The 17,816-nt window shown below is 40.9% G+C and overlaps 1 protein-coding gene across 8 annotated transcripts in view; it reads right to left on the reverse strand.

The window, feature by feature from the left end:
• The window catches only part of ANO10 (anoctamin 10), a 262,989-nt gene that overhangs the window by 168,521 nt on the left and 76,652 nt on the right, over window positions 1–17,816 (reverse strand). For 7 of the 8 annotated variants that reach the window (XR_006207681.1, XM_042956786.1, XM_042956787.1 and 4 more), the window contains 4 exons: window positions 6,289–6,408; window positions 4,627–5,196; window positions 2,933–2,988; window positions 1,335–1,409 (listed from right to left, as the gene is read on the reverse strand). Coding sequence is in view for 7 of the 8 variants with exons in the window: in XM_042956786.1 (XP_042812720.1) it covers window positions 1,335–1,409; window positions 2,933–2,988; window positions 4,627–5,196; window positions 6,289–6,408 (821 nt within the window). In the remaining variant the exon portion in view is untranslated. The remainder of the gene's footprint in view (window positions 1–1,334; window positions 1,410–2,932; window positions 2,989–4,626; window positions 5,197–6,288; window positions 6,409–17,816) is intronic. The other variant, XM_042956788.1, reaches the window with a different exon arrangement.

The following is a 17,816-nucleotide window of genomic DNA, read 5'->3' on the forward strand; positions in this document are numbered from 1 at the left end:
ATTTATTGTTTTTTCCCACAGAAAGAACACATTAAAATACAAAAAGTTATAAGTAAGATTATAATAAGAAATAAATCAGTTATAAATAAGATTATAATAAGAAATGAAATCAGTAATGAGCTGGCAGGGGAACAATTTAATTTGAAATTGTTTTTTGTCATCTCATCCTTGCTACAACATAATAATCTAAATGATATTGCCAACTCTGAAAAATAAAAAAGTTTGGCAAAAGTTCAAAAAACTTATAAAATGAATATACCCTCCTTCATCGTAGTAAGCTTAGAAAGTAGTAAGAAAGCCACCCATAATTCCACAACCATGATGGAACCTCTGCTAACATCTTAGGATATTTCTTTCCAATCACATGTAAAATACAAGCAGCCCACGTACTGTTGTTGACTGTATTATTCCCAACCTTCACTATTACAAATGCTGCTCTTCGCATACCTGTGTACACGAATCTTTGCCCTGTCTCTGATGACTTACTGAGGACGGACTGTGGTTCTTGGCAAAGCTGCCCTAGGCGTTTCTAGAAGTGCTGTGTCAATTTCCACTTACCCCAGATGGATAGAAGTGTTTCCATCACATACTCCCTTTGCTAGGATTAAAAGTGCATTATTCTAAAAGTCCTCCCCTATCTCCTTGTCCTTCATCTTCTGTTTAAAAAAAGAGACTCTTGGGGCACCTGGGTGGCTCAGTCGGTTAAGCATCCGACTCTTGATTTCGGCTCAGGTCATGATCCCAGGGTCATGGATTGAGCCCATGCCTAACTCCACACTGAGCGTGGAGCCCACTTACAATTCTTTCTCTCCCTCTGCCCCTCTGCCCCTCTCCCCAACTCGTGCTCTCTCTCTCTCTCTAAAATAAAAAAAAAAAATTATAAAAGTTAACAACTTATCAATTTAAAAATGAAATGGGAAAGACCTATTTAAGGTTGTATCAATCACCTCTCACTCTGACACACACACACACACACACACACACACACACACACACACACACACTTCAATTAAGGAATACTTTTCATTAGAATTGCTTTTACAGGCTTTGAGATGAACTACATATGTGTTTTTCCTGTACCGCATGATTAATTTTACAAGTTGGTTAGCTTCAACGAATTTGTTTTCAGTTGAGTACGATATACAGTGCAATTGCTAATGGTTTTTCACTTAGAATTGGCTTAGAAATATACAAAATGTCAGATTTTATCCATAACAATAATAACAATATTATTGTTATTAATACAGGAAATTAATAATTAATAATTAGTAAATTAATACAGGAAAGGACCTCTGAAACCTACAAGACTGAGACTTCCTGCTTTTCACACTCACCTGACGCAACAGCTTCATATCCCTCAAGACAAAGGCGATGTAGAAGAGGGAGGCAAAGCAATTCAGAAAGTTGAACTGCCAAGAAAAAGACGGCAACATTTCACACTGCTTTACGGTACTTTATTACAGTTGTAAATACAGCATTAACAATGTAACGAGGGACTTCCAGCCCTCACCAGAGGGCAGACTTGTTTCTCCTGCTCCTCCTCACTAAGCACATCCAGAAACCCTGGAAATACCGCAAGAGGCGAGCAGAGGAGACCTCTGACAGCTGCCAACAGCTTGGACAGCGAACTGGTTTGGGACCCACGGCCTGAGGGAACAGCGGAACAGAGGAGCACCCGCACATTTCTGCTACATTCTAAGGGAAGAGGAAGAGCAAGGCCCAGCCTTTCCCGGCCCCCACCGGCAAGCCGGATGGCCTGGGCGGGCTCGCTCCCTGCCCACCTCACCTCTGCCCAGCCCCCCCCACCCCCCGTTCACTTGAGGAGCCCTGCGGACCCGGCAACGGGGTCCACCCGGACTCCCCGCTAACACTGAGGTGCCGGAGGACGTGCTTCCTTCCCGGCAAGGCCTGGCCCACCGGGCCCCACGGAGAGACGCCAGGCCAGCCAGACAGCACCAGCATTCTGCACGTCAAGCATCTCGCAGTGCTAGAACGAGGCCTTCAAAGACTTTTTAGAGATGCATGGCTGCTTGCCCCTTTTCTAAAGTCCAAACTGCTAAAACTGTTCGTTTTGCATTACCTATTTGTAAAAAATGCTGCATTTTACTTGCCACACTTGCCTCTATAATCAGACCTACTCCCATAAACCTAAGCACCTTCCTGTCAGAGCTTTGTGATCTCTTAAGGCCTGAACAACCAGGTAACAAGCTTCCGACAATGATTTCTTGGCTGGAACAGAAACTCTTTTCTCCGGAACCCTTTCTTGGGAGTAAGATACACGGACTGTGGTCCAGTCGAGAGGTCAGAGGACTCTTTCTACGGCTTTCTCGATCCTCAGTCATGCTACCAATGGCTGCGGTAAGCTCCTGACAAACCAAGTGCTACCAAGCTGGCACTTCTTTTTTATAATAGTGGGAAAAGGGCATAATGTGTGAGCTTTTACACAAACAGCAAGCAGGTTACACTACGCCTTCTCTCCATTTCCTCCCTCCCACCCACCAAAACATGCTGGGAACCTATTAGACTTTAGAAATTTCTTTCAAAAAGGAAAAAAAAAAAAAAGGAAAAAAAGTTAATGGTCCATCACTAAACAGACTGTGGGCAACAGAAAGAATTGTTAAATAGTGAAGCAAAGAAGTCACCAAAAGGAAAAAGACAGAAACATGTCTGTAATGTGCTTAGTTTTTTAAATAACTAGAAATTGGCTACCCTAATTTCTATACTTGAAGTCTTACACCACGTGCACAATTGTAGTAAGAGCACTGAACATATATGTAAGCACACGTAATCAATCCTGCCTACCTGTACAAAATATATTAACCGTCTGATATCTTAAATTAGAAGCCAGTTTTCGTATTTACATTTCTAAGTATTAACCAGTATACGGAAGCTTCATAATTCGAATGGATTTGTACATAAAAACTCTACTCACCACTAAAACTTTCAGAATTAGATGATTCTGGTAGGCAGATTCCAATCTGTGATTCTCTACAAAAGGAAACAGGAGAGGAAATTTCTCTCAGATAAGAAAGCAGTATGGTAGGCTGTCGTGGGGTAAAGGCAGATGTGCTGAGGCAGAGACATCAGGCAACAGAGCCTCGGTGAGTAAATGTGCCAGACTGTCAATCACGGCTGCCGCTTATCCTCAAGAACATCGCACAGGAAGAAACGAAGATTAGGACACATTTTCCATGGTACTACAAGAGCACTGTGTTCTGAAATTTTTTTTTTAAATGTTTATTTATTTTTGAGAGAGAAACGAGAGAGAGTGGGGGAGGGGTGGAGAGACAAAGAATCCCAAGCAGGCTCTACACCACGAGCGCGGAGCCTGACACGGGGCTTGAACCCACAAACTGTAAGATCATGGCCTGAGCCAACATCAAGAGTCGGGTGCTTAACCCACTGAGCCACCCAGGTGCCCCTGAAATTATTCTTAAAGTATTACTGCAACAAAGAATCATGGGAAGTGTTGGCAAACGATCCCACAGACAGCCACCCAGAAAAAGACCCTGGACAAGTGGTCACAGTGAAACTGACCGCAACCTCTGAAGAGGGCGATAAAGTGTCTGTCCATGTGCCTTACAAGGATTCACTCAAAGAGCAACTCAAAATTCCCTCCTGGGCTACGGAAAGGAGACACAGTCCTGGCCCCAAGACAGCAGGGCAAAGACACTCCCGAAGAGAAGTGTCACCCTGCAGAGAGGCGGTCTGAGGCTCGCCTGCACTGGAACGCCAGCCCAGCTATTCAGCCACTGTCTGTCCTGGGCAAGTCACTGAACCTCCCGACACTCAGCCTCCTCGCTACAAAAACAAGGCGGACACCCGCTTCTCCCAGGGTCCCTGTCGGGACAATAGATAACACAAAACCTTAGTCCAGTAACAGCACACGGAAAGGACTCAATGGATAATAGTTGCTAAAAGACTGACAAAAATAATTTAAAACATCTTTATGGTCCATGAAATTAAGGCATAGACTTCTTCATAGGAAATCGCACTGCATATTTACTTGTTTGAGTGAATAACTACAGAGCAAATGGCCTGTCCAGAGCATTTTTAAACCATGACCAGTTCCTTGTACCACAGATACATACAAGGGTACCCGCTACACGAAGGCCAAAGGCAAACCTCGGTCCTATAAGCAACTAAACAACTGGTTTCCAGATACCAGACGTTGTTCATTTGGCCAAAGTATCTGAAGGTAATTCAATCTACTTTATCCTCAACGGAAAATACCACATTATGGCACTGGGATCACAGGTTTTGGACACAGAGTCTGGGTTAGCCTGGCTCTATAATTTGTCTGAATCTTGCTAACTCTCTGTGTCTTTATCCCTGAAGATAAACAAACTTCCATTTCATGGCGTCCTGAGGAGGTGAAAATGAGACACCATGGACAAAGAGCCAGCCGGGCACCTGGAGTGCAGTGACTAACACTATGTGAGTGCCACGATAACCAGGAGCTGAGAGACACGGAGCCCACAAAACTGACGAACCCCTCCCCCAGTCTCGAGAGTGCACCCAGAGCCACACCTCCCTGCTTTGCCAGGTAGCAGTGATAGGAACCCTCTGAGCCAAGCAACATTTCTGATAGGCAAACAAGGCATAAATACAAGCATCAAGTCTTACCCCACGAAGTTAGAAACTCAGCAGCGTATCGATAGAGGCGGTTCATGATCTCAATCACAACGGCATAGATGACGCTGGGCACATACAACAGGACACTGGTCCACTCGGATCCACTATTGTCGTGCAGACTCAAGGCCCAGGCCTCCATGTCAAAGTAAATCATCATGACATACAGGGAGAAATAGAGGCAGAGGCACACAAACGGCAGAGAGACCAGGTAAATGCGCAACTGCCTCTTGTAGCTGGGGTACAGAGGTTCCTTCCTGCCGGTGACGGGATTGATACCCAGGACCCCATGGAATCCTGGCCGGGGCTCCTCAAACTGTCTCTTCATGACAAGTGTCCCCCACCTGTAGGTCATATTGGCACAGCCACGCTTCCACACTTCCAGGATCACTGTGGACCAGATGAGGTTGAAGGAGGCGAAGATCACGTACTTGTCATAGTCTTCCCACACAAATAAGTAGTAAGGTAACCCAATGACCGCCATGGGGATTAAGGCAACAGTGAAATATTCCAAAAATCCAAAGTAAAGAGCAATTGTTTCCCCGAAGTAGCCACGAATATGGTCTACAATAAAAAGGAAAAAAAAAAAAAACAACTGAAGTACAGACTACCAACGACTTTCACCATTTGTTTTTTTAGGTACGTGGGGATCATTTCATACCCTCATCTCCCAATCAGCGCGTGATGGTCAACCCGTCTTCCGTGCGCCACAAAGACCGCGCCTGTCTGGACGGCAAGCCTGACGCCTTCCCCAGCTCACAGCCCAGGCCACAGCTGCGGTGGCTGCTCTCCAGGCACCCTGGGACTGTCCTCCCTTTGCTTCCCTAGCTGATGGATGCCTTCTTCCCAAAGGAAAACCCACCTCGGGGCTTGTCCCAAATCTCCACGGTACTAGTTTAAATCCAGCCGTAGCCAATGAACCATTTTAATTTGGGGGTTTCAATTTATGCTCCCCACCTTACTCCCACTTCAATATCACAGTTGTAGATGTTCTTTTCAAAGAAGCCTTCCCATCCACAGCGTCTGCTCCCACTATCCAAAACTATAAATTTTCATCAATGTATCATGGCAAATTTCTCAGCACACTGCAAAAAAGTTATTCAAAAGCGCAGAACAATATTCTACACATTAACTTCTAGAACAGCCATGGGAACTCACGTATCTATTACCTTCAGAAAAGCACTGGGCAAAAGAAGGGACAAGCAACATCACTGTTAATATTCTGTGAACGCAACACAAGCTAACTCAAAAGGGGTCGCAAACACTATCATCCTTTGCCGGCCGTATCTACTCGAGTGAGCGCCGGGCTTGCGAAAGCATCCAGCGCTGGGCCCAGGGTGGGATGCAGGGGCTGAGGTGGTGCAGTAACGGGGCTATTACGTCTTGGTTAATTCCATGCCGTTAAAACGTTTTTTGTTTTTTTTTTAAGGTGATGTGTCAGATCGGTCTATGGAGGTGGGTGAGAGTACACTGGGATAAGCTCTTTTGCCCTATCCTTATTCTCCTAACTAAGGCAGGAACACGTTAAAAGAGTCAGTACGACAGGGCCCCCTCTAATCTGAGTCAGGTTAAAGGATATCCAAACAATGGAGGGGGGAGGGGAAAGGGTGCTCATGGCCCCAGGCGCCAAATCACATGACCTCCCTCGACACGCACCTATGGGCTGACACTTGAGAGCAAAGCGAGTGTACCAGGTGTCCTCCAGTTTCTTCAAGGCTTCGTTATCGTGCAGCGGGAATACCTGAATCACGAGGCCAGAGGTGAGCAATCTTCTCACTGTGAAGGCAAATGGTGCCAAGCTACATAAAACGGATCTGAGATTGCTCATGGCATGACACACTTTTTCGAATGCTGTGAAGACAGCCCAGGAAGGAAGCAGTGCTACGCAAAGATCACCGCCTACTGCTCTGAAGGCAGATATTCCTTTGTTCTTCACCATGTAAACATCTTGGCTATTTTGACGATGGAAGCAATACAAGTTTACGTAAAATGTAAAACCATACAGAAATGTACAAATTAGAACTGAGAGACACCAGTTATTCTCTTCCTCCCGCAGAAAATAACCAGCGTAAATAGCAATTTCATGCAATATCAGACTTTAAAACATACACCCATAAATGCACATTATAAAAACAAAAGTCGGATCATTCTACACCACAGTGTTCTGTAACCTTTTCTCACCCAGCAGTGTATGATAAATGGTTCTCAATGCCAATACCTGCAGACGTGAAATGTCCTTTTTAACGGTATCATCATATTCCCTTGTATGAAGTGCTATAATTTAATCCTCTGTTGAAAAATACTTGTTTCCCTTCCTTTTTCCTTTGCTATTATAAAAGGTAAAATTGTTATACACGTATCTTTTCCCACCTGCCCACTATTTTCTCATATACGTTTAGAAGTAGAACCGTTGGGTCCAAGAGCACACGTATTTTAAATTTAAACATCTACTATAAAACCGCCCCTAGAAAGACTTTACCAATCTGTCCCTCCCACCAAAGTGAAGGTAAGACAATGTTCAGTTCCTTTCATTCTTGTTGATACTGAGTATCTGCGGGATCATTTTCACCCTTTCTAATCTGATAACAAGGGCTTATGTTTACAAACAGCAAATGTCAAAATCAAATAAAATCATACTTTCAGCAGCCAGTCATCTGGTATGATTTTATCCGCTCGCACACATAGTGGAAAGAGGCGAGTGAATTGAACCAAAGACGATATCCCCTGGTGATAATAAATGAAAGCAGGGCATCCTCTCATCCATATACTTAGAGTGATTCACCGGGTGGGTGGGCGTTCGGGTCTTAACAGGAAGTGTGCTCAGCAGGCAGGGGGAACTTTGAGGCAACGCCTTGTGCCATGTGCGGGGAGACAGAGTACTTCGCTCACAAGTTGCTGGTACAATCTCTAACAAAGAATATAGCTGGTGCCAAGTCGGAGTTTGCATAAAGAGAACATGCTCTGCTGTTTGCATCTACTGATAAGCTTGGAGTTCTCCGAGGTTTACCAGCTCACCTGTCACAAGGGCTGTCTCCCTTATCTCCTATCTACCTCCTCACCAAAGACAAGTGACGGGCTTATTAGGCAACAGGTCCCTCAAAGAGGAGGGCAAAAGAATGTCTGCAGCATGGGGGGTGGGAACATGTTGTGTTTCATGTTGAAATACTACATATAACAAAGAGAGAGAGTATTCTCAAGACAGACGTCCTATCATAAACTCTTCAGAGTAATTTAAAGGTATAGCTAATTTCTTAGAAATGAGCAAAGAGGGGCGCCCGGGTGGCTCAGTCGGTTGAGCGTCCGACTTCAGCCCAGGTCATGATCTCACAGTTCGTGAGTTCGAGCCCCACGTCGGGCTCTGTGCTGACAGCTCGGAGCCTGCAGCCTGCTTCAGATTCTGTGTCTCCCTCTCTCTCTGCCCCATCCCCACTCATGCTCTGTCTCTCTCTGTCTTAAAAATAAATAAAACATCAACAAAAAATTTAAAAAAAAAAAGAAATGAGCAAATAATGCTAAATAGGAGAGATGTGATGCCAAAAGTGGGAAAAGTCTGGGTCTGGAAGAAAAATTCTTAATAGATGATTGTTACTATTATATCTCAGACATAAGTTATCAAAAAAAGTCTTAAAAAGCTAGGGTTGTGATGAAATCCTTAATGACTAAGAAAGGTATACACTCAAAACATGCACAGACACATTTATAATAAGGGAGGAAAGGTACATGGTTTAATTTATATTAGCCACTGGTGCCATCAAACCCATTTCTTAATATTTTTATTCTGAAGTGTTTCAGAGGGTTTTTCTTCAGCTCACAAGGAAGTCAGTGACCCACAACGGTTCTGATTCTTCTCTCTCATTTGAGGATGCACAGCTGTACCTTATTCTTTCTTCCAGCATTATGCTTTCCAATTGCTATATCAAGTTATTCAACTGTGAACTGACAACATGTAAACTATTTTACTAAGTTCTTTTTAAAAAACTGACTGCATTCCACTACAGATGACTCTCGAGGCAGGCATACAAACCAGCTACTTCTAAAAATAGGACCGTGAACTGAAGGACCCAGAGAGAATATACAGCCTCATGTCCTAAATTACCAGGCTTCTCTTCACCATCAATGCCAAAAGCATGGTTCCAATTTCAGCTTCTAAAAATAGAGGCTTTGCTTTTAAACCTTTAACTTTCTCTTGTCAGCTAAGAATGTAATTCAAATGACCCTTACCTTCAAAGGAAAATATGATGCTGTGCCGGCCCCTTTAAAGACAGAAACTACTGCTTCTGCGAGGATCAAGATGGCAGAGCAGAGGATCCTGAGCTCACCTCGTCCAGACACTCCGAGGCTACAACTACACACACAACAACCCTCTGAGAATGACCGGAAGACTAGCAGAACAGATCCTCTAGAGCTACAGAGAGTCACATCAAGAAGCACAGCAGGGGCAGAGAAGTGGTGTGATCAGGACCCACACCCCAGCATGGCGACCCACAAGTGGGGGAGATATCACACGTAGGGGGGTCCTCCCTGAGGACCAAGGGGTTCCAGCCCTCCATGGGGCAAACTTGCACTGGGGACCAGCACTGGGAAGATGGGCCCCCCAAATGTCTGGCTTTGAAAATCAGCAGGGTTTAATCCCAAGAGAGCCAGAGGGCGATAAGAAACCGAGACTCCACTCTTCAAAGACCCATGCACCTACTCACTCCAAGACCCAGCGCAGAGGCAACAGTTTGAAAAGCATCTGGGCCATACGTGAAGGAGATTTACTGACTAACTTTAGGGCATGTGCCAGAGGTGCAGGAAACTGCAGGAATTTCCTCCATGAATGGAAGCAGTGGCAGGTGCCTAGTACTGGTGAGAAACAGTTCTTTTATTTTTTTAAAGTTTATTGATTTATTTTTGAGAGAGACAGAAAGCATAAGCCCAGGAGGGGCAGAGAGAAAGGGAGACAGAAAATCCCAAGCAGGCTCTGCACTGTCAATGCAGAGCCCGATTCGGAGTGGGAACCCACCAACAGTGAGATCGTGACCCGAACCGAAATCAAGAATCAGATGCTTAACCCACTAAGCCATCCAGGCGCCCCAAGAAACAGTTCTGATTCTCCTCTACCTTGCTAGCACTGTTAGCCCCACCCTCATATTCCCCTGCAGACCTGACCCACTTAACCCTCCCCTCCCTGGCAGGCAGCCCCCAAAGTGGCTCCCACCTTATCACACTCACCAGGTCACCTCCACCTTCACTGTCATTCCCCTAAAGGGGCTCCCACCCACCACGGGCCCACAACAGTTGCAGCTCAGCCAGAACAGAAGGAAACACACAAAGGACACCACTGGAGCTCCGGATTCTGGTGACCAGCGGGAGAATGCACTTTTGGGCCCACAGTACACCTTCTACAGAAGGCCTCTCGCTCAAGAACAGACATGGCTGATCTACCTAATACACACAAGCAAACATAGAGAGGCAAGATGGGAAGAGCGAGGAATATGACAAAACCTCAGAAAACTCCGTGAAAAAGAGATAAACCATCTACCCGATAAAGAGTTCAAAGTAATGGTCACGAAGATGCTCATTAAACTCAGGTGAAGAATGGATGAACACAGCAAGAACTTCAAGAGATTAAAAAAAAAAAAAAAAAAAAAAAAGATAAAAAGGGAACCAGAGACGAAGACTATAATAACTGAGTTGAAAAATACACTAGAGAGAATCAACAGCAGATTAGAAGATGCAGAAAACTGGATCGGTGATCTGGAAAACAGGGTAATGGAAATGACCCTAGCTGAATGGCAAAAAGAAAAAAGAATTTCAAAAACTGAAGACAGTTGAAGAGACCTTCAGGACCTTAAGAGATCAAGGGTAATAACAATTGCATTACAGAGGTCCCAGAAAGGAAAGAGAAAGAGAAAGGGGCAGAAATCTTATTTGAAGTAGTTACAACTGAAAACGTCCCTAACCTCAACAAGAAAATATATCCATGTCCAAAAAGGAAAGAGCCCCAAACAAGATGAACCCAAAGAGGTCCATACCAAGACACAAAATAATTAAAACGTCAAAAATTAAAGAGAAAATATGAAAAGCAACAGGAGATAAGCAACTAGTTACGTACATGGGAACACCCGAAATACGATCAGTTGATTTGTTACCAAATTTGGAGGTCAGGAGGGAGTGGCACAACATATTCAAAGCGCTGAAAGGAAAAAACCCACAAAGAGAAACACTCCCCAGCAAGGTTATCATTCAGGACTGAAGTAGATAGAGATAAAGAGTTTCCCAGACAAAAGAGTTCACCACTAAACCAGCTTTACAGGAAATGTTAAAGGGATTTAAGTAGAAAAGGCCCTAACTAGAAGAAAATTTTGAAAGAAAAAAATCTAACTGTAACAGCAAGCATATACCAGACGCGGTAGATTGACTGCTTACAAAGAGGGTATGATGATTAAAAGACACAAGTAGTAAAGTGAATGATATCTATGACAGTTAAGAGATACACAAGATAAAAAGACGCAAAATATGATGTCAAAAACATAAAACAGGGAGAGGTGAGAGTAAAAATGTAGCGCTTTTAGAAAGCGTTCAAACTTAAGCAACCATCAACTTAATACAGACTGCTATACACATAGAGTATTATATGTGAACCTCATAGTAATCACAAACAGAAACCTATAATAGATACACAAAAAATAAGGAATTCAAACACAACACTAAAGAAAGTCATCAAATCACAAGGGAAAGGAGGAAAAGAAGGAACACAGAAGAACAAAAAAACAACCAAAAACAATTAACAAAATGGCAATAAGTACAAATCAGTAATTTAAATACAAAAGGGCTAAGTGTTCCAAGTGTTATTTTATTCAAAAGATAAAGGGTGACTGAATAGGTAAATAAACAAGCCCCATCTATATGCTGTCTAAAAGAGACTCACTTCAGACCTAAAGACACATACAGACTAAATGTGAAGTGATGAAAAAAGGTATTCCATGAAAATAAAAATGAAAAGAAAGCCAGGGTAGCAATATTTCTATTAGACAAAATAGACTGTAAATGAAAGGCTGTAATAGACAAAGAATTACATAATAATTGAAAAACTCAATCCAACAAGAGGATATAACAATTGTAAATATCAATGCACCCTACATGAAAGCACTGAAAATATAAAGCAAATACGAACAGATTAAAAGGTAAAAACTGACAATAATACAATAAGAATAGGGGACTTTAATGCCCCACTTATATCAACAAATAGATCATACAGGCAGAAAATCAATAAAAAAACCACACACACACACACACACACACACACACACACACACAGATGGTTTAATGACACATTAAACCAGATGGACTTAGCAGATACATACAAAAATTTCCATCCAAAACCAGCAGAATACACATTCTTTTGACATTCACGTGGAACATTTAACAAGATAAATCACATAGTAGAGCAAAAACAAGTTTCAATAAATTGAAGGTTGAAATCTTATGAAACATCTTTTCTGAACACAACGGTATAAAACCATAAATCAACTACAATGAGCAACCAATGAAATCAATGAGGAAATAAAAAAAATACCTTGAGACAAATAAAAATGGAAGCACTACATTCCAAAATCAATGAGACTCAGCAAAGGCAGTTGTAAGAGTGAAGTTTATAGCAGTAGAGGCTTACCTCAAGAAACCAAAAAAATCTCAAATAAACAATCTAACCTTACACCTAAATAAACTGGAAGAACAAAGCCCAAAGTTAATGGAAGGAAGGAAATAATAAAGATCAAAGTGGAAATAAATAAAATGAAGACTTATAAAACAATAGTAAAGATCAATGAAACTAGTAGCTGGTTCCTTAAAAAGATGAATAAAATTGATAAACCAGATTCATCAAAGAAGAAGGAGAAGAAGGAGGAGGAGAAGGAAGAGGAGGAGAAGGAAGAGGAGGAGGAGGAGGGAGAAAGAAAGAAAGAAAGAAAAGAAGAAAAGAGTAACCATATAAATTACAAAGGATTTTAAGAAACTACTACCAAGAGTTACATGATAGAAGAAATTGATAAACTCCTGGAAACATCCAATCTTCACAGAAGACAAAGGGAAGAAAGAGGAAATCTAAACAGAGTGATTACTAGTAATGAAACTGAATCAGTAATCAAAAAACTTCCAACAAACAAAAGTCCAGAACCAGTTTCACAGGTAAATCCTACCAAACATTTAAGGAAAAGTTGGTATCAGGGCACCTGAGTGGCTCAGTCATTTAAACATCTGACTTTGGCTCAGGTCATGATCTCGTGGTTAATGAGTTCACCCGGCAGCTGGCTCTGTGCTGATAGCTCAGAGCCTGAAGCCTACTTGGGGTTCTGTCTTCCTTGCTCTCTGCCCCTCCCCCACCCTCTTTCTGAAAAATAAATAGACACTAAAAAAAGCTAAAGAAAAGTTAGTATCAATCCGTCTCAAACTATTCCAAAAAGTTAAAGAGAAAGGAACATTTCCAAATTAATTCTATGAAACCAGAATTACCCTAATACAGACAAAGATACAACAAAAAAAGAAAATCACAAGCCAGTATTGCAGGCCAGTATCAGGCCAGGATGCAAAAGTCCTTAACAAAATGAAAAACAAATTCAATAATACATTAAAAGGATCACGCATCATAATCAAATGGAATTTATTTCAGGGATGCAAGGATGGTTCAATGTCCTCAAATCAATTCACACAAAATTCACACATTCACAAAATGAAGGATAAAAATCAAATGATTATCTCAATAGATGCAGAAGAAGTATTTGACAAAATTTTACATCCATTTATGGTAAAAACTCTCAACCAGATGTGTATAGTGAGAACATACCTCAATGTAATAAAAGCCACATATGACAAAAAAACACAGATAATATCACACTCAAGATTAGGAATAAGAAAAGGATGTCCACCCTTCACCACTTTTATTCAATATAGTACTGGAAGTTCTTGCTGCAATAATCAGAGAGCAAAAAGGAATAAAAGGCATTCAAATTGATAAGGAGGAAGTAAAACTGTCACTATTTGCAGATAACATATTATATATAGAAAAACCTAAAGAATCCACAAAAATTAGATTAAATGAATTCAGTAAAGATGAATAATGTATAATTAATATACAGAAATCTACATGTTTCTATATACTAGTAGTAAAATATTATAGGAAGAAATTAAGAAAACAATTCCATTTAAAACTGCATCAGAAAGAATAAAATAAATAGGATTAATTTAACTAATGAGGTGAAAGACCTATACTCTTGAAAACTTTAAGTCATTGATGGAAGAAATTGGAGATAAAAATAAATGAAAAGACATACCGTGTTCATGGATTAGAAGAATTAATATTGTTAAAATGTTCGTATTAACCAAAGCAATCTACAAACTCAATGCAATTCCTACCAAAATACCAATGGCATTTTTCACAGAATTAGAATAAATAACTCTAAAATTTGTATGGAACAACAAAAGACCCTGAATAACCAAAGCCATCTTGAGAAAGAAGAATAAATCTGGAGGTATCATGTTTCCAGATTTCAAACTACACTACAAAGATACAGTAATCAGAACAGTATGGTAATGGCACACACAGAAAAAGGCATATAGATCTATGGAACAGAACAGAGAGCCAGAAATGAACCCATGTAGATATGCTCAATTAATCTTTGCCAAAGGAGGCAAGAATACACAAATGGGGAAAAGACAATCTCTTCAAAAAATGGTGCTGGGAAAACTACAGCTACATGCAAAAGAATGAAAAAAGATCAACTACTGACACCATATACAAAAATAAACTCAAAATGGATTAAAAATTCAAATGTAAGACCTGAAACCATACAATGCCTTAAAAAACAACAACAACAACAAAAACAAACAAACAAAAAAACACAGGCAGTAGACTCCTGGACACTGGTCTCAGCACTATTTTTTTGGTTCTGTCTCCTCAGGCAAGAGCAACAAAAGCAAAAACAAACCATTGGGTCTACATCAAGCTAAAAACCTTTGCTATGCAAAGGAAACCATAAAGAAAACGAAAAGGCAACCTACTGAATGAAAGAAGATATTTGCAAATGATATATCTGATAATAGGTTAATATCCAAAATATATAAGGAACTCATACTACACAACAATAACAAAAAAACAAACAATCTGATTAAAACATCGTCAGAGAGAGCTTTCCCCCTAAGGTCAGGAACAAGACAGGATGTCCACTCTCACCACTGTTATTCAATCTTAGCCTCTGCAATCAGACAACACAAAGAAATAAAAGGCATCCAAATCAGCCAGGAGGAGGTCAAACTTTCACTCTTCGCAGATGACATGACACTGTATATGGAAAACCCTAAAGATTACACCAAAAAAAACCTGCTGGAATTGATTCATGAATTCAGCAAAGTTGCAGGATATAAAATCAATGCACACAAATCGGTTGCATTCCTATACACCAACAATGAAGCAACAGAAAGAGAAATCAAGGAATCGATCCCATTTACAGTTGCACAAAAAAACATAAAATACCTAGGAATAAATCTAACCAAAAAGATGAAAAATCTATATGCTGAAAACTATAGAAAGCTTATGAAAGAAACTGAAGAAGACACAAAAAAATGGAGAAAGATTCCATGCTCCTGGATAGGAAGAACAAATATTGTTAAAATGTCAATACTACCCGAAGCAATCTACATATTCAATACAATCCCTATCAAAAATAATACCAGCTATTCTTCACAGAGCTAGAACAAATAATCCTAAAATTTGTATGGAACCAGAAAAGACCCCGAAGAGCCAAAGCAATCTTGAAAAAGAAAACCAAAGCAGGAGGCATCACAATCCCAGACTTCAAGCTATATTACAAAGCTGTAACCATCAAGACAGTATGTATGATACTGGCACAAAAACAGACACTCAGATCAATGGAACAGAATAGAGAAGCCAGAAATGGACCCACAAACGTACGGACAACCAATCTTTGACAAAGCAGGAAAGACTATCCAATGGAAAAAGACAGTCTCTTCAGCAAGTGGTGCTGGGAAAACCGGACAATGACATGCAGAAGAATGAACCTGGACCACTTTCTTACAGCATACACAAAAATAAACTCAATATGGATGAAAGACCTCAATGTAAGACAGGAAGCCATCAAAATCCTTGAGGAGAAAGCAGGTAAAAACCTCTTTTATCTTGCCTGCAGCAACCTGGTACTCAACACGTCTCCAGAGCCAAGGGAAACAAAAGCAAAAAGGAACTACTGGGACCTCATCAAAATAAAAAGCTTCTGCACAGTGAAGAAAACAATCAGCAAAACTAAAAGGCAACAGACAGAATGGGAGAAGATATTTCCAAATGACATATCAGATAAAGGACTAGTATCCAAAATCTACAAAGAAGTTATCAAACTCAACATCCAAAAAACAAATAATCCAGTGAAGAAATGGGCAAAAGACATCATAGACACTTCTCCAAAGAAGACATCCAGATGGCCAACCGACACATGAAAAAATACTCAACATCACTCATCATCTGGGAAATACAAATCAAAACCACAATGAGATACCGCCTCACACCTGTCAGAATGGCTAACATTAACAACTCAGGCAACAACAGATGTTGGAGAGGATGCACAGAAAGACGATCTCTTTTGCACTGTTGGTGGCAATGCAAGCTGGTAGAGCCACTCTGGAAAACAGTATGGAGGTTCCTCAAAAAACTAAAAATAGAACTACCCTACCACCCAGAAATTGCACTACTAGGCATTTATCCATGGGATATAGGTCTGCTGTTTAGGAGGGACACATGCACCCCCATGTTTATAGCAGCACTATCAGCAATAGCCAAAGTATGGAAAGAGCCCAAATGTCCATCAATGGATGAATGGATAAGGAAAATGTGGTATATCTACACAATGGAGTATTACTCGGCAATCAAAAAGAATGGAATCTTGCCAATTGCAACTACGTGGATGGAACTGGAGGGTATTATGCTAAGTGAAATTAGTCAGAGAAAGATAAAAATCATATGACTTCACTCATATGAAGACTTTAAGAGACAAAACAGATGAACATAAGGGAAGAGAAACAAAAATAATATAAAAACAGGGAGGGGGACAAAACAGAAGAGACTCATAAATATGAAGAACAAACTGAGGGTTACAGGAGGGGTTGTGGGAGGGGGACTGGCTAAATGGGTAAGAGGAACTAAGGAATCTACTCCTGAAATCATTGTTGCACCATATGCTAACTAATTAGGATGTAAATTTTAAAAAATAAAAAATAAAATTAAAAAAATAAAATAAATAATAAAAAAATAAAAATTAAAACATTAAAAAACATGGTCAGAGAACTGAACTTTTTTCCAAATAAGGTAGACAGATGGCCAATGGACACATGACAAAATGCTCAATACCACTAATCACCAGGGAAATGCAAATGAAAACCACAATGACGTATAGCTTCACGTGTGTCAGATTAGCTAGTATCAGAAAGACAAGAAATAACAAGTATTGGTGAGGAGGTAGTAAAAAAGGAACCCTACTGCACTGCTAATGGAAATGGAAATTGGTACAGCCACTATGGAAAACAGTATGGACGTTCCTCAAAAAATTGAAATAGCAATTTCATACAATCCAACAATTCCATTTCTGGGTAGTTACCTGATGAAAAGGAAAACACTAATTCAAAGATACCTGCACTTCTTTGTTCAATATAGCATTATTTGCAATGGTCAAAATGAGGAATAAACCCAAATGTCCATCGACAGATGAATGGATAAAGAAGACCTACTACATAAACATACCTACAAATGAATGTTACTCAGGCATGAAAATACAGTGAGGGGGAGGAGTTAAGGTGGCAGAGTACGAGAGGACCCAATGCCACCCTCATTCCTTGAAAACATCTAGATAAATATCAAATTGCATCTGAGGACTGGATACCCAGGAAATACATCTGAGGACTGAGAAAACAAACTGCGTAACTACAGGAAGGAAAGAGACCACATCCGAGAAGGTAGGAGATGCAGGGACCTGATCTGGGGGAGAAGAGAATCACAGGTGCCACAGGGCAAAGAGAGTCCAGATCAGGGAGAGAGGAGGGGGGAGAGAGAGAGAGAGAGAAAACAAAATGCAGGGCACTGAACAACAAAAACCCTGTCAAGGAAAACAAGAGGGGCTGATTATTCCAAGTTTTTGTGA

The sequence above is a fragment of the Panthera tigris genome, chromosome C2 (genome assembly GCF_018350195.1).
Source record: "Panthera tigris isolate Pti1 chromosome C2, P.tigris_Pti1_mat1.1, whole genome shotgun sequence".
Classification (NCBI taxonomy): domain Eukaryota; kingdom Metazoa; phylum Chordata; class Mammalia; order Carnivora; family Felidae; genus Panthera; species Panthera tigris.